The sequence below is a fragment of the Rana temporaria genome, chromosome 4 (assembly GCF_905171775.1).
Source record: "Rana temporaria chromosome 4, aRanTem1.1, whole genome shotgun sequence".
Classification (NCBI taxonomy): Eukaryota; Metazoa; Chordata; class Amphibia; order Anura; family Ranidae; genus Rana; species Rana temporaria.
This window is the reverse complement of record NC_053492.1, coordinates 182,763,229-182,781,172: the sequence shown is the minus strand read 5'-3', so window position 1 is coordinate 182,781,172 and position 17,944 is coordinate 182,763,229. Positions and strand designations below refer to the sequence as shown.

The following is a 17,944-nucleotide window of genomic DNA, read 5'->3' as shown; positions in this document are numbered from 1 at the left end:
GAAACAACCCCCTATACACAGTCCCATAGGAAAACATGCACATCTGAGGCTGTCAATCACCTGGGGGGGGGGGGGGGGGCATTTCCTTACAGGACAGTTTTGTAAGTCTCTGCCTATGTGGAGGGGGGATAGGGTTGCCAGCTGTACGGGAATGACCCAGACAGTCCAGTTTTTGACACTTGTGCCCGGGTTTCCATTCATCTGACACCCGGACACAGCAGTATACTTTCAGTCTCTTACTTTGCTTTTTCCCCTGTGAGGTGCCAACTGTCCAACCTCCTCCCCCCACCAGCCAGCCTATGAATCCTCTTGTGAATGAAGCCTGTCACTGTGCTGTGCCCTCCATAACACCACCCACCACCGCTGACAGCGAGAGTTTCAGCAGCGTGGGGGACAGAACAAGGAGTAGAAATAGCAGTGACAGCTCCTTCACAGACATCGGAGCTGTACGGGGATTTCTTCCTCCTTATCTGCTACAGTGACCCCCTCTGCACTGTGACCGAGGCTGCTGTGTGTGTAACTCTATGAATGTCTTCACTCACTACATGGTCATTCACCTTATTAAGAGGTAGGAGGGGGCATATGTCTGTATTCTTCCTGGCCAGTGGTCTCTTTCTACCAGAGGGGGATTATCCAGGTCCCCTCTTATTATCCCTCACCTATTCCCGGATGGGGGTCCCCCTTATCACCCCTAGCTGGGGGTCTTTTTTAACTTGTGGGGGAGGAAGGGGGTCCTATGCCCCAGATGGGGATCCCCTCGTATCACCTTCCCCCAGTCCTCCTAGCTGGAGGTCTTCTTCACTGGAAGGGGGTCCTATGCTCCTGGACAGGGATCCCTTCTTATCACCTCCCCACAGTCCTCCTAGCTGTAGATCTTCTCTACTGGAGGAGGGTCCTATGCTCCTGGATGGGGAGGGGGGGGAGCATTTCCTTAAAGTAGGGTATAAGTTCTATTCTACCGCATCTCATGGATAATCTCTTGGAACCTTGTTCCTCTCTAGGACTGGCAATGTCCTATGACCACTGAAACAACAAACAAGAGAGGGTGCACAGGCCTAGTGCATTATCCCACAAATCTTAATAAAAGTATGATAAAAAAAGAACTTTAGCGGTACCCCCGAAGGAGCTGCTGATTAATATTTGGGTGGCATGTTACCTCTGTGACTCCGCCATCTAGGGTAGTTGATGAGAGCCGTAGTAATGGAATGTCCAAACAGCAGGTGTCTTTTTCTTGTGCTTTTATTTACCCAACGAGGTAAAACAATGAAACTTTCGGTGAAGGGTAAAGATGCAATAGGAGAAGAAACAGCAGATTCAGGCATAACGATACGGACCTGGAAGCCAGAGTATCACTCGGAACATTAAGGGAAACAAGTCTCTGCCACAGACTCTCCCTAGAATTAAGATCACAGAGACAATTCTCCTCAGTAGACTTTGTGCCTGGATCTCCTTCAGGTAGTTTGTAGTTAGGTACCGACTGACAGGTGACTAACGTCCAGCCTTTCAGTGTCCGGCTACCTCGATCTCCGAAGGATTGTTGAGGCCCTATTGGATTGCCAGCCTCTCTTGTCTCTCCTCAGGCGAACTCCCCACCGAACAGCTTCCTCTCAAAGGAACAACGCTTGGGATCTTCTCAGGATTGGGGACCCAGTCGATCACTGGGGCCCTGCCACAACTTGAACATTCCAAACCAACGTGGTCCCGGAACCAGGAGAACCCAGCCTGGCAGGCCATTTCGCCGGGGACCGTGAAATGTGGTCATCCTGAAGGTGGGTGCCACACCGGAAGAAGACCCCACCTCCCAGGTGTCTGTTCCAGAAGTACCCTCTCCCAGCATTCCCCGTGAGAGAACACTCTCTCCTGATTGGCTTCTGGTAAGAGGCATCCAAGCCTCGACTCTACTGCTGCCACCTACCGCATCGGGGTGGGAAGGCACCCCAGCACAACAGAATGAGCCCACAGCACAGCCAAGCTGAAACAGAGACCCCTTAGAATTGAAATTGAAATCAGAGTCACTTATACTCTGATTATACTCTAAATTTCGATTGCACCAGTTACCTTGGAAGTAACCAGGCGCTACAGAACTATTCACAAACATATGAGTTTTAAGTGCTCATCAAGCCACACATCTGTGGTTTAGTGTTTCCAGACAGAATAGTCACCAGGGCATAGGGATGACCACTAGAGGGCACATTTTTTTGATGGATTTTTTCATCAGTTATCCGATGAAGCTGACTTTCATCAGGCTTGCCTACACACCATCAGTTAAAAAAACGATTGTGTCAAAAAGTGGTGACGTAAAACACAGCGACGTTCTGCGAAAAATTAAGTTCAATGCTTCCGAGCATGCGTCGAGTGATTCTGAGCATGCGTTGATTTTTTAACCGATGGATTTCCCCACAGACGATCGTTTTTTTTTCTATCAGTTTTTTAACCATCAGATCATTTTAAAACAGGTTCTACCTTTTTAACCGATGGGAAAAAACTGATGGGGCCCACACACGATCGGTTCGTCTGAAGTAAACGGTACATCAGACCGTTTTCATCAGAAGATCCTGTGTACGCGGCATTAGATGTATGGCGGGCGGCAGAGCGGCTCTTCTGTGCCAGATCACATACATAGCACGTGATCTGTAACTTCAGAGCCGGCGCCACCATAAGGCAGCGCAGGCAGCTGCCTGAGGGCAGCAGACTAGGGGGCGGCTGATAAAATTTAACCTGAGCAGACACAGCCTGGCACTCCACTTCCCAGACCTGTGCTAAATTCAGATGGATGGAAACCCTATTTCACATTCATCTGGTGGATCGGTTTGGATGAAAACAGACAGGAGGATCAATTTTCATCCGATCCTCCATAGCGAAGAGCGGAGATCTGACAGGTCCGTCTCACCACAGTGAGCAGAGACGGACCTGTCATCCGCTGTATCAGTGAGGACCAATGGATCGATCCCCGCTGAGCAAACAGAGTCCGTGAAAATGAACATGCATGTGTGAAAGGGGCCTTTGGCAATATACTCTTCTGGAAGAATGTTTGACAATTCTTCCAGAAGTGCATTTGTGAGGAAGAGAATGCCTAACTCGCAGTCTCCAATTTAATTCATCCCAAAGGTGTTCGATCGGGTTGAGGTCAGAACTTTGTGCAGCCAGGCAAGTTCCTCCACCCCAAACTTGCTCATCCATGTCTTTATGGACTTTGCTTTGTGCACAAGTGCGCAGTCATGTTGGAACAAGAAGGGGCCATCCCTAAACTGCTCCCAATAAGTTGTCCATAAAGACATATAAACATTATGGTGTGGGGTTGTTTTTCAGGGGTTGGACTTAGCCCCTTAGTTCCAGTTAAGGCGTCCGCATACCAAGACATTTTGGGCAGTTTCATGCTCAAATTAGAGACTGTTTGGGGACTACTAACAGATGAGCAAAACAAATTTTTATTTGAAGTTGCTATTAACAGGCAGTTTATGGCTTGTCACACTTCAGCAGAAGTATAATTGTACTAAACCTGCCAAGCCAAATAACCTGCAACCATAATCCACTTCAACTGTGTGAACAAAGCTTTGCTTCTATTTGGAAATAGCACCTCCAAGCAACAAGTCAACTAAAATAATGATGTGACAGGGTCTCATTTACACAGTTGATTAGGGCCACGCAGCACCAAGCATCAGCGTATTAGGATACGCCGCATATAGCAGGGGTAACTATACGCCGGAAAAAGCCGGTCGTTCGTTTCTGAATCGGCGTAACTCCTCATTTGCATATTCCTCGCGTATACAAACGGAAGCGCCACCTAGCGGCCAGCGTGAGATTGCAGCCTAAGATCCGACGGTGTAAGTCACTTATTCTATGAATCGGGCGCATAGATACGACGGCTGGACTCAGAGATACGACGGCGTCTCAGGAGATACGCCGTCGTATCTTCTTTCTGAATCCGGGCCAAGATGTGCAAAGCTGGTAGAGACATACCCTAAAGACTTGCAGCTGTAATTGCAGTGAAAGGTGGTTCTACAAAGTATTGACTCAGGGGGGCTGAATACAAATGCACACCACACTTTTCCACTTTACAATTATGTGCCACTTTGTGTTGGTCCACATAAAATCTCAATAAAATACATTTACGTTTTTCTGTTATAACATGACAAAATGTGGAAAATTTCAGGGGGTATGAATACTTTTTCAAGGCACTGTACTTATTTTGAAACAACAAAACAAGAGAGGGTGCACAGGCCTAGTGCATTATCCGACAAATTGTAATAAATGTATGATAAGTACTGCTCACAAACGTGAGTTTGAAGCACTCATCAAGCCACACCTCTATGGATTAGTGTTTCTAGACCGATTAGTCACCAGAGTAGAGGGGGGACCACTTCAGGGTCCCTGCAGGCTAACACATTTTGAAGGATTTCCTTCTTTCTTAGGCCCCATACACACGATAGAATCCATCCGCTGAAAAATCCCAGCGAATGGGTTTCAGCGGATAGATCCTATGGTGTGTACACTCCAGCGAATCTGTTTCCGCGGATATTTCTCCCCTGGGATGGATTCCAGCAGATCGAATATTTGCTGACATGCTAAACAAATCCATCTGCTGGAATCCATCCCAACGGCTGGATCCTTTGGTCTGTATAGACTCACCGGATCCATCGGTCCGAAGGGATCCCCCACATGCGTCGTAATGATTCGACGCATGCGTGGAATTCCTTATATGACATCGTCGCGCACGTCGCCGCGTCATAATCGCGGCGACGGCGCGACACGTCATCGCCAGAGGATTTCGACGCGGATTTCAATGCGATGGTGAGTACACTCCATCGCATGGAAATCCGCTGAAATCCTCGAGAGGATTTATCCGCGGAAACGGTCCGCTGGACCGTATTCGCGGATAAATCCTCTTGTGTGTATGGGGCCTTAGAGCCAAATTTTTTTCATCGGATGAACCGATCGTGTGTACAGGGCATAAGTGATGCGATGTAAAGTAAGCTCAGAGCAGAGGAGGATTGGGGCTGCTCAGTGCAAAAAACATTGAACAGAGCAGATAAGTACATGTTTGTTATTTATTTATTTATTAATGTAAAAAAAGAGAGAGAAAAAGTTAGTTTGGCTGTACTTTTCCTGTGGATCACAGTTCATTCAGCACTCCTGCGACCCATTTTCAGCAGACAGCAGGCTGAAGGCTCGGGCAAGATCACGGCAATGAAGTTGGGATCCGCCCACACGCCTGGACCGGCACCCAGCTCAGCCTTTCAGCAGGCTGTTGAGAGCCTGAGCTGGCGGTCCTTCCTCCTCCACAGCCAAGCGCTGCAGTGAGTGAGGGGGAGGCAGAGCAGACAGCGGTGAATGACAGTCTACAGCTCTATGCTCACTGAGCCCTCAGAGTGTTATGCCGTGTACACACGACCGTTTTTCGGGTTCTAAAAAATGAAGTTTTTTTTTTATGTCATTAAAAACGATGGTGTGTGGGCTTCAGAGCATTTTTCGGGTTCTAAAAAATGGCAACATTTTTTTTTCGAACATGCTCTATTTTTTCAAGACGTTTTTAACGTTGTCGTTTTAAAGGTTGTAAAAAATGGTCGTGTGTGGGCTTTAACGACATGAAAAATCCGCGCATGCTCAGAAGCAAGTTATGAGACGAGAGCGCTCGTTCTGGTAAAACTAGCGTTCGTAATGGAGTAAGCACATTCATCACGCTGTAACAGACAGAAAAGCGTGAATCGTCTTTTACTAACACAAAATCAGCTAAAGCAGCCCAAAGGGTGGCGTCATCCGCATGGAACTTCCCATTTATAGTGCCGTTGTATGTGTTGTACGTCACCGCGCTTTGCTAGAGCATTTTTTTCCACGATCCTGTGTAGGCAACGTCATTTTAATGATCGGGTTGAAAAAAACTTTGTTTTTTCTAGACCCTTAAAAACGTAATTTTTTAGAACCCGAAAAACGGTCGTGTGTACGCGGCATTAGAGATGACGGGGGAACTGTGCTGCATCCACCTTAGGTGAGTATGATTCTGAAAAAAAATCTCCATTCTTCTCTTTTAAGGGTTTACAATAATTTTAAGTTATGCTATGTGAATGAGAATGTGTAAGAAATATAATATACGTCGGCGTTTTCCCAATTTCGCTACAAAAGGAGAATTACACTTTAAAAACTAATAACAATATGCAGAACCCTTGGCAATATAAAATAATAACAGCATTTTGTTTGATCTCTGCAAGCTTACAGTGACACGTGCCAAATGTCAGTGGCATCCGCCTCCATGAAAGAGAAGCAGAACGAACACACAAGGAGTCTTGTAACAGAACAGAAGGCAGTAAGTTGAACTCCTGAAGTGGCAGCTTTGAGTCATCAGTGGTTGTGTTACCCAGCCTGTATCTACCAACTGACACATATGGTTTCTGGTTGATCCTGTGGAAAGGCAGTGCGAAGATCTGCAGAGCGTGGTATTCCAAGAAGATGAAATTCTTGTATGTATTATTTTCTACCATGACCTACATTAGGTCTACATCAGAGAGGAAAATGAACTATGCATTTGACTCTGTGCGGCTTCTGGTTTCACTGCGGCTGAAGAACTCTTTTCCATCTTGAGATTGTTTCATATTGACTTAATATCCTTCTTACTTGCTGAATGCACAGATAAAAGCTTTACTGGTTCCAAAAGCACTTTGCAAATAAGTCTGTGCAACGAGATTGTGTTTTTTAGGTGTTGACATCTTGGTTCTAGTTTGGCCCCAACTACACAAGGCATATTAATCATCTATAAGCATGAGATTTAACCCCTGGTTGGGTACTGCCCAAATTGAAATCAGTGTACTGCATACTAGGTAAGCCTAGGTTCACACGTGAGCAGGCCGTGCAGCCCACGTTTGCTCAGGCACAGCGACCCTTCGCTTGAATGGGCTGCTGTGCCTACATTGCAGGTGACCAATGCGATTTACCTGCAGTTCCCAGAAACAGGCTGCAGGGGACCATGCGATTTAATGCGGTTCCCACAAACGTGCTGCAGGAGATGTGTAGGGGTGCCATTCAGACTGAATGTAAGCCCTGCTCGTCTCGTAAGAGCAGCATGATTTTGTTGAGGGTGCGGGCACAGGTGTGATTCCTGCACCCACAATCAGCCTGCAGGCAAGTGTGAACTTAGCCTGTCTGCAAGGGGTCACACCTCGTGTTCACAAGGAATTAACATTTCCGGGGCAGTTGAACCATCATGCTATATTCAATGTGTAATGTATTAGCTCTTAACAAATTCTTTATTTTATGTCTTTGTACACGCACAGTGATTTTCCCCTCTTCCCAGGAAACTTTACTGGATCTTCGCTAAATTCAAGACATTGTAGTAGTGTGCTTGTCTTTTATCATTTCTCTTGAATGAATGATTTGCACTTTGATATCACAATGTTGTATGGATAAAGAAAGTACTGCTAATATAAAAGTCACATAACTTGCATCTCTACAGAACTATCACTTACCACAGTAAGGGGTCTAGTCATTAAAACGTTTGCTAGACGAACATCATAAGCATTTGCCCAGCTGTCACAAAATCTGACCATATTTAGAATAACATGGACAGGCGTTTTTAAGCTGTAAAAAACGCTCAGAAAAGTGGCTGTAAAAACGCCAGTGGAAATGAAGCCTTACAGTGATTTTCTATGATTGTCCGCTCCATCTAGAGGCCATATTTCAAAACAATTCCACATTATGACCACTAGATGGGGTGACAATTATAGGGAAATCAATGGATTAAGCAAAAACGGACAGATGTTGAAACAACTGGGCAAATGCTAAAGAATTTTTATCCTGCTAATTTTTTGTAAAGGGATCCCCAAGAGTCAAGCAAGTGTATTCACTAGAGTTAAAGTAAAATGTGCATAGTGCAGTAATCTATATCATTCAATCACAATTTACCCTACTGAAGCCAGAAAGTATAAAAGATTCTGATTGGTTGCTATTGTTACTGCAGTTTGCATTTTATTACCTGCACTGATCTATTGAATAAGCCCAAAGATCTTCTGCTATGAAGAGTTCTGCTACTTACTGCCAGTATTGTTCTAGATAATGTAGTTGATCTGTTGAAAATATTGATCTATTTGTTCCTCTTATACTGTATCTAGATGTAATCTAAGATCTTAATTTGTCATAATTAGCCCAAATGGCCACTAATTATGGCCTAATTTTGCTGCTTCCGTCTATCAGTATTGTGTGCCAGTCCTATGGACCTCATTAGGGCCTCTACTGACAAACAGATGTGCAGCTTTACACAATGCCAGCAAATACACATCTACCCAAAACAAAAGTACTCATTTGTCACTGTTATTTATTAAATATGAATGTTAAAAACATGATTTATTTTTACATGTCATTGAATGCACATATTTTCCTGATAGGTGATTTTCTTTTATAATTTTGTGCATAGTATTTTAAGGCCAACTTCACTCCAGTGATATTTCTGATTCAGATAGACAGCAGCAGGTTGCACAATCCACCGGTTTATAATCTTTCTCTAGATCCTTCTAGCCTCCTACCATAACAGAGCAATCATCCTGTTGCATTTGTGTTCCCCAGTTGTTTTTTCTACACTGTGGAGAATCCCGCAGGATGGTGGGTATAAACCTGGCCAAGTCACAAACTAGAGCAGGAATGTGTGGACCAGCTTAGAACTTTGAAGGCAAGGTCTCTTTTCTAGGGAAGTGAGTGACTTGAACCCAGAACTGAATCATCAGCACTGAAAAGAATTATCATCATATAGCCGAGTTCACAAGATCAACATACGTTCTCACCCACTGTCTCACTCACGGATCACCATTTCCAACATTTCTGTAGGTTGGCATCCACCTGGGGATAAGACTCCTGGCATCTGAGTTCAGCAAATAGAGCAGTAATTACTACTATATCCCCTCCACAGATAGTTACAGGTGCAATGTGGTATCCAGTCATTCCGACATACCATCTCCTTCTCACGTGTGTGTTACCCTGGTGTATAGAAGGGAACTTCCTCCTTCACATTCATGGTATATAGGCAAGCATGAAAAAAAAACACAGCTTTATGGCGGTGATCTGCAAATTTTTTTTTTGTGACTGCGACATTATGGAGGACACATCAGACACTTTTGATGCTATTTTGGGACCCTTCACATTTATACAGCGATCAGTGCTATAAAAATGCACTGATTACTGTATAAATGTGACTGGCAGTGAAGGGGTTAACCAGTAGGGGGCGGAGAAGGGGGGGTTAAGCGTGTCCTAGGGAGTGATTCTAACTCTGTGGGGCGTGGCTTACTGTGAAACGTCACTCACTACTCCCGATGAGAGGGAGCAGACAATCAGTGTAAGTGTCAATGCTGTTCCGTGACCCGATCGCGGGACACCAGCCGACATTTTTTTTGAGAGTCCCGCAGGCACGGTCACGGAGACCGCGGTGGCCGCATGCCCGCTGGGCGGCAGATTCAAAGTAATATATATATACTGTATATGTTGCTTTGCCTGCCCGTGCCATTCTGCCGACGTATAAGTGCGTGAGGCAGTCGGTAAGCGGTTAAAATATGTCAGAATGGTAATCCTAGTGGGCTGAATACATTTTAAAGGGGAAAAAACAAGGAGAGAGAAGTGTCTAGAAAATAAACATATTTTGTTTATAGATTACATACAGGTCCATAATGCTGCAATCAGATTTTGATATGATTTTCAGTGCGATTATGTAGTGAAACTTTGATGTCATTTGTATATTCTCTGGCGAGAAAATCACGTTGGAATGGCATCAAATTAGTGCAGGAACCTTTTCCAAAATTGCTCCATGCTGAGTTGCATTGATTTGAATGTGAATTTCACATGTGATTTTGTGACTCAAGTCACATCTGAAATCACACTAGTATGAAAAGAGCCTTATGCCATGTACACACGATCGGAAATTCCCACAACAAAACCGTGGATTTTTTTCCGACGGAATGTTGGCTCAAACTTGTGTTGCATACACACGGTCACACAAATGTTGTCTGAAATTCCAAACGTCAAGAACGCTGTGATGTACAACACGTACGACGAGCCGAGAAAAATAAAGGTTAATAGGCAGTGTGGCTCTTCTGCTTGATTCCGAGCCTGCATGGATTTTTGTGCGGCGGAATTGCATACAGTTGATCGGAATTTCCGACAAGAACTTTTGTTGTCGGAAAATTTGAGAACCAGCTCTCAAATGTCCGATGGAGCCTACATTTCCGACATAAAGCTCACATCGAACATTTGTTGTCGGAAATTTCTGATCGTGTGTACGCAGCATTAGATTGCTCTGAGGATTCACACTCTGCATTTTTTGTGCTTTTTGCATTCTGCAGATTTGCACTACAGAATGTGCTCTATAGGAAACCATGTTAAATGGACTGTAGTGCAAATCTGCAAAATGAAAAAAAACACCAAAAATGCTCGCCTCCTCCGCCCTCAAGAGGCTTTCTCCACACCAGGGAGAAAGCCTTGCATTACTGTGTGGAGTTACAGACAGAAGAACAGGAAGTGAGGATTTCTCAGAAGAAATAAGGACATTTAAAAGAAAAATGGAAGGATGAGGTAGGTGAAGGAGGCTATTTAGGGAAAACATTTTTTACCCTTACAACCCCTTTAATGCAGGTGACAGGAGTCTTATTCATAGGCAAATCGTAACATCCAAATGTTCCAGTGAGTGAGAGAGCGGGTAAAAACATGCTCTAATTATAATATGATGGTATACTATGGTGAGCTCACATGAGGACTAGAAAGCTGCTACAGATTGGATTATTCTACCAGCACTGTGTGTCTGACATTGAAATGAATTACCAGTAATCATACCGTAGGTGTGCGCAGCCTATTGCATTAGGGTGTGCACCCCAAAGCTCAAACATGTGTGTGTGTGTATGTATGTATGCATAATATACACACAAACACACTCTTATAAATAAATGTAAAAAGCATTTTAAAATGTATTAAAACATGGACGCGTTAGTAGGGCAGAGGTTGGTGTCAGTAGTTTTTAAATTTGTATTATTTATTTTTTTCTTATTATTTTTTACATTTTTTTTTTTTTAGAAGCTCTATTTGGGGGCTTTGGTGAAATATGTGCAGGGCGAATCTGCACTGCACAGGGTGATTAGGCCCAGGAACACCCCCTGTGCACGCCTATGCCAGTAATGATCATCATTGTAGAATTTTTTTGTTTTGTTTAACCTGAAGGGACACAAAACTCGATCAGTACCATACTGCATACTTTCTTACCCAATTTACTACATTTTTTATTAATAGCTTTTCAGCTCAGTTGTTCTCTGCTAACTGGTTGGTCTGTGGACTTTTCTGTAAATGGTCTTGGCAAATCAAAACAGATTCTAAGTGAAAATGAACATTGCATTCGAGTTTTTACAATGTACCATTCTGAAGTCAGTTGTCTGAGTTATATAATGTTACGACTGTAATGTACAACTGAAACTATGTAAATATTTCTTTTTCACCTGAATAAATTATAAATGCTTCATTGTAGATGATGAGCCATGACTTGTGTTTGACTGTGACTTGTATTGTGCAGAATCTGCGGATTACTGGGGCATACTGTATTTATTACAAGGGTTTCCAAGTTACATAAAAAAAAAAAAACAGCTCAGTATTGGACTTTAACATTTTTAATTTTTGTAGTCTAGGCCATAATGAAATAAATAATACACAAACACTATACATTCCTTTCAAGTGACCTCCAGACAAAACATAGAAATGTATTCTATTTGAGGCATCATTTTGCTTTTTCCCGTTTTTCCATTCTTAAAATAAACAGCTTCACAGAATTATTCGTTGAAAGGTGAAAGGTGAAAAGCAATTTATGCCAAAAATTAACTGATGGTGTGGTTGGGCGCAAAATGACTGATCTATATCAATAAAGATGCTGTGCGCTGTATTGCTGCCTCTACTTTCCTTGAGGTCAAAACTTCATTAACGGAAACAAAGATGTGTAACTTACTTGAAAAAATTTGTGATTGCTGCCTGTCTGCTGACTATCTCTTTCCACAACTTCCTGGATTCTGTTCTTCTGTTTACTTTCCATTACTAAGGACTACATGTCCCATGGTACCTTGAGCCTGTAAGCAATTATTTCTGTACTGACACCACCTCCTAAAACTCCTCCTCTTTGCACCTCTGTAGTTCAGAAGGCAGGCTCTGTTAAAAATGTCTGACACAGCATTGTCTACCTACAGGGCGTAATGAATATCTGTACAGATTTCAAGAAAGTAAATGTGTGGAGATCTTCCCAAAGTAACTCCAAGATTGTTCAGATTAATAGAAGTAGGCTGAAAAAAACTGAAATGCAAAGTGGAAATGAACATATGATTTTACATATTGAATTTTTGTAGCACCCTCCTAGATAGTTGCTAGGATTAGTTATATTTAGTGCTCAGTGTTCAGTAGAGCCGGGTGTGTTTTTGTTAGGTAGATTTAGCTTGCCCCACTGTAACCAGAGTGGCTGTAATTATTGTGTTAGGTAAATTTAGTTGTTTTCACTGTAACCAGTGCAGCAGATTACTGTATTTTTCGGCGTATAACACGCACCTTTATTTTAAGAGGGAGGTTTCAGGAAAAAAACGCAGGCCCGGATTCACAGACATCGGCGCATATATATGCCGCCGTAGCGTATCTCTTTTACGCTACGTCGACGCAACGCAGAGAGGCAAGCATGGAATTCACAAAGCAAATGCTCCCAACGTAGCGCCGGCCTAACGTAAATTCGTAGGCGTAAATTCGTAGGCGTAAGCCGGCCTAAGGCCAAAGTAGGTGGAAGTGGGCGTGATTCATTTAAATTAAGCGTGACCCCATGCAAATGATGGGCCGAACGAACGGCGCATGTGCCGTCCTGTGGACACATCCCAGTGCGCATGCTCAGAATCACGTCGGAAATACTCCTTAAGATACGTCGAATCACTGCCTACGACATGAACGTAACCTATGCCCATCCCTATTCACGTACTACTACGTAAACAACGTAAAATACGACGGCTGTTCCCTGGTCCATACCTTTGCATGAGTTGCGCCTCATAGAGGCACATTGCCGGCAGTATAGCCGCGGTGTCACCTTGCTTTCAATGGGAAGAAGAGGTGGAGGAGCGGTAAACACACCGTTCCAAAGATACAGCTAGCAGGACTTTTGGAGCAGTCCTGCTAGCACACCGCTCCAGTGTGAAATCCCTCGGGCTTTCACACAGGAGAAACAGCAGCCGCTGTTTCAGGTCGGTTTGCAGGTGCTATTTTTAGTGCAAAAGCGCCTGTAAACCGCCCCAGTGTGAAAGGGGTCTAAGGGTCAGTGCCCATCAATGCAGCCTTATCAGTGCCCATCTGCAGCCTCAAGGAAACAAAAGAGGAAAAACGGAGGGCGCACCGACCTAGTGTGATACTGTTTGGTGGATTTTATTAAATCAATAAAAACAAATCATAATACTCACAAAAGGAGTGTTAAAAACAGGCCTTGAATCACAATGCAGCAAAGAACCAACACCATCGGCATAGCACGATATTGTTTCGATCCGTGATCGTGGCTAGGGCTGACGCGTTTCAGGGGAGAACCCCTTTCCTCAGAGCTAAAAGGTCTGCAGTGCTTCCTCACCAAGGGACTTGTCTCAATAAATACTAGCTTTCAGTAAGTGGTAAAGATGCCCCTCCCATGAAGTAGGAGGTGCATGGCCGGACACCCACCCACATGTCAGTCACCTTTTCCTTATTCCTCTCTCCATGTCTATATCAAGCCATTCTTAGTATGAATGCACAGTCCAAATTGCACTATACCCAGCAATGTATACAAAGATGTACATACAAAATAACTACCACAATAAGGCATCAATATATATACACACATACATACACACACCACAATATGGAAAGCCTTTTCAATCAAAGCACTCAGCAGATTGCTGCCTCCAAGTGTATAGTTATAACAAATCAAATCAATAAAGTGCCAGAGTGTAATAAGGCCTCTCCTAATCACACTTCCAATAAGGGGCTGTGTAGTTGCTCATATGTGCCACACAAGCCCCACTTGCAGTGCTGTGCCTACCTTCCTTGGACGAGGAGGCTGCTGGAACGCACGCCCAAACGTGGAGGAAGTTGTTTGCGCTCCAGCCGAGTCTACGTTCCACTGCGCATGCGCGTGACGTCATTGACGCCGCGCGCGGCGCATATACAGTGACAATGCGCTCCAGCTTGTAGAACCAGCAGGCTGGAGCGTCTCCTTCCCTACTAGATGGCACGTTCTCAAAGGGGAGAGTTACACCGTTGCCATCTAGTGGTGAAAGATGAATATTGCCTCTCAGTGTCGCCTCTATATAGCAGGGCAACATCACTGAATGACAAAACACCAAAGGGAAGGAAGAATGAAGGGGAGAGGAGGAAATCTTTAGGGGGAAGTGAATTACATGGAGCAAGCCATCAACCTTGTGCAGGTGAAAGATTAATACTAATATTATTACACACCCTTTGTATAAAAGACATATATTATAAATATTTAAAAATCTAACTTTAGAAAACGGACACATATTGCATTTAAAAATAATTAATTAATATTAATAATAATAAATTCCAGATAAAAGTGTCCCACCATTTAATCCAATTAAAAACCACATAATTACAAATGGTAGTAATAATATAATAAAATGAAATAATAATGACAATAATAATAATAATAATAATAATAATAATAATAATAATAATAATAATAATAATAATAATAATTATGTGGTTTTTAATTGGATTAAATGGTGGGACACTTTTATCTGGAATTTATTATTATTAATATTAATTAATTATTTTTAAATGCAATATGTGTCCGTTTTCTAAAGTTAGATTTTTAAATATTTATAATATATGTCTTTTATACAAAGGGTGTGTAATAATATTAGTATTAATCTTTCACCTGCACAAGGTTGATGGCTTGCTCCATGTAATTCACTTCCCCCTAAAGATTTCCTCCTCTCCCCTTCATTCTTCCTTCCCTTTGGTGTTTTGTCATTCAGTGATGTTGCCCTGCTATATAGAGGCGACACTGAGAGGCAATATTCATCTTTCACCACTAGATGGCAACGGTGTAACTCTCCCCTTTGAGAACGTGCCATCTAGTAGGGAAGGAGACGCTCCAGCCTGCTGGTTCTACAAGCTGGAGCGCATTGTCACTGTATATGCGCCGCGCGCGGCGTCAATGACGTCACGCGCATGCGCAGTGGAACGTAGACTCGGCTGGAGCGCAAACAACTTCCTCCACGTTTGGGCGTGCGTTCCAGCAGCCTCCTCATCCAAGGAAGGTAGGCACAGCACTGCAAGTGGGGCTTGTGTGGCACATATGAGCAACTACACAGCCCCTTATTGGAAGTGTGATTAGGAGAGGCCTTATTACACTCTGGCACTTTATTGATTTGATTTGTTATAACTATACACTTGGAGGCAGCAATCTGCTAAGTGCTTTGATTGAAAAGGCTTTCCATATTGTGGTGTGTGTATGTATGTGTGTATATATATTGATGCCTTATTGTGCCTAGTTATTTTGTATGTACATCTTTGTATACATTGCTGGGTATAGTGCAATTTGGACTGTGCATTCATACTAAGAATGGCTTGATATAGACATGGAGAGAGGAATAAGGAAAAGGTGACTGACATGTGGGTGGGTGTCCGGCCATGCACCTCCTACTTCATGGGAGGGGCATCTTTACCACTTACTGAAAGCTAGTATTTATTGAGACAAGTCCCTTGGTGAGGAAGCACTGCAGACCTTTTAGCTCTGAGGAAAGGGGTTCTCCCCTGAAACGCGTCAGCCCTAGCCACGATCACGGATCAAAACAATATCGTGCTATGCCGATGGTGTTGGTTCTTTGCTGCATTGTGATTCAAGGCCTGTTTTTAACACTCCTTTTGTGAGTATTATGATTTGTTTTTATTGATTTAATAAAATCCACCAAACAGTATCACACTAGGTCGGTGCGCCCTCCGTTTTTCCTCTTTTGTTTCCTTTAGTTTTGTGAATTCCAGCGATTCAGAGGAGGGCTGCAAGACTTTGGAAGATACCTTTTAATTGAGTTGCTATTGAGTATCACCTTTTTCTTGAAAAATCTTTCCAAAGAATACCGGAGCGCAGGAGATTTGTTTTTGTATTGGTTTCTCATCTGCAGCCTCGCCATTGCCCATCATTGCAGCCTGATCAGTGCAAATCTGCAGCCTCACCCATCACTGCAGCCTGATCAGTGCCCATCTGCAGCCTTGCCCATCATTGTAGCCTGATCAGTGCCCATCTGCAGCCTTGCCCATCATTGCAGCCTGATCTGTGCCCATCTGCAGCCTTACCCATCATTGCAGCCTGATCAGTGCCCATCTGCAGCCTTGCCGTCATTGTAGCATGATCAGTGCCCAACTGCAGCCTTGCCCATCATCGCAGCCTGATCAGTGCCCATCTGCAGCCTTGCCCATCATTGTAGCATGATTAGTGCCCAACTGCAGCCTTGCCCATCATTGCAGCCTGATCAGTGCTCATCTGCAGCCTTGCCCAACATTGCAGTCTGATCAGTGCCCATCGCAGCCTAATCATAGCACATCTGCAGCCTTGTTATTGCTGAAATAGACAGAGGCAGATCTTCTGTGTACTCAGCTCGGCTCACAGTAACGCCCAGTCCCGCCCCTTGGCCCAGCTCCTATGATGGACATAACACCAGTCCAATGGTGGGACGACAATGCTAAAAGGCATGACTGGGAGTGACTGCGAGCCGAGCCGAGGCCCTATATCGGTGTATAACACGCACACACGATTTCCCCCTGATTTTAAGGGGGAAAAGTGTGTGTTATACGCTGATAAATATGGTAATTAGGTCAGGTCAGTGTTCTTAGCTGCTGTCAATCTGATGGCTCCCTCTGCTTTCCCACCAAACACACCACGCTCCCCCTCCAAAAAAACGCTCTGAAACTTCTTTGGGGCAATTTATTGGGGTAAAAACGCCCCTCACAAAACACATGAGGGAGCACGAGTTCCTGCTACAAGGAGATGTGAACGGGGCCTGATAGCTGAGTGTCTGACTCTGTCCACTCTGTCCTATGTTTAAAGATGGCCATACACTATGCAAGCTGATTGTACAATCTCTGTACAATTGTCTTTTGATTTTCCAGAACTATGGAATAGGATGACCCACCTGAACAATCCATTCAATTTGTATCAAGTCAGGCAGGCCCTTGCACTACATAGCTGATGGGATATCTAAAAGAGATAGTACAGATAGTGGGTGGAAAATAAAAGAGGTGGCATAGTAATGAGGGAGGATAGGTGAACATGCCCTATCATGCTCTCTTTTATGATTCAGCAAGGAAATGCATGGTGGTATATGATCTACAGTAAGTGATTAAATCAAAAAGCATTTTTTCTGAACAGATTATATATATATATATATATATATATATATATATATATACACTCGAGTATAAGTCTAGGGTGGGAAAATGCAGCAGCTACTGGGTAAACAATGCCCATTTGCAGTCTAATTGTACCCAGATATGCAGTCTAATTGTGCCAACAGTCGGCAGTAAAACAGCGTGTCTGTCGCTGTGTAATCCATATGCAGCTGTACCTTTTCATTAGTAAAACAGCGTGTGTCTGCCGCCCATCTGTTCCCGTCCATTGTAAGAAAGCCCTGCCTCCTCCTCCTCGTCCGTCCGTGATAGAGGAACACTTATATGATGCTGGGAAACTGTATCAGTGTTCTCCTCCTCTGTGATAGGGGGAACACTGATACAGTTTCCCAGCATCGTATCAGTGTTCCTCTATCACGGACGGATGAGGAGGCGGGGCTGTCTTACAATGGACGGCCAAACAGACTGGATTATACAGCGGCAGATACACGCTGTTTTACTAATGAAAAGGTACGGCTGCATATGGATTACACAGCGGCAGACCCGCTGTTTTACTGCTGACTCGAGTATAAGCCGAGGGGGT

The 17,944-nt window shown here is 43.9% G+C and overlaps 1 protein-coding gene and 1 long non-coding RNA gene across 4 annotated transcripts in view; one reads left to right on the top strand and one right to left on the bottom strand.

The window, feature by feature from the left end:
• Positions 1-9,076, top strand: part of MCF2L2 (MCF.2 cell line derived transforming sequence-like 2) — a 366,799-nt gene extending 357,723 nt beyond the window's left edge. For all 3 annotated transcript variants that reach the window (XM_040349448.1, XM_040349451.1, XM_040349447.1), the window contains one exon: positions 6,207-9,076. In XM_040349448.1, coding sequence (XP_040205382.1) covers positions 6,207-6,310 — 104 coding nt within the window. In that variant the 3' untranslated portion in view covers positions 6,311-9,076. The remainder of the gene's footprint in view (positions 1-6,206) is intronic.
• Positions 1-17,212, bottom strand: part of LOC120936799 — a 34,674-nt gene extending 17,462 nt beyond the window's left edge. Inside the window, exon 1 of the long non-coding RNA XR_005748642.1 lies at positions 17,148-17,212. This is a non-coding gene — a long non-coding RNA (uncharacterized LOC120936799). The remainder of the gene's footprint in view (positions 1-17,147) is intronic.
• Between the last annotated feature and the right edge of the window lie 732 nt (positions 17,213-17,944).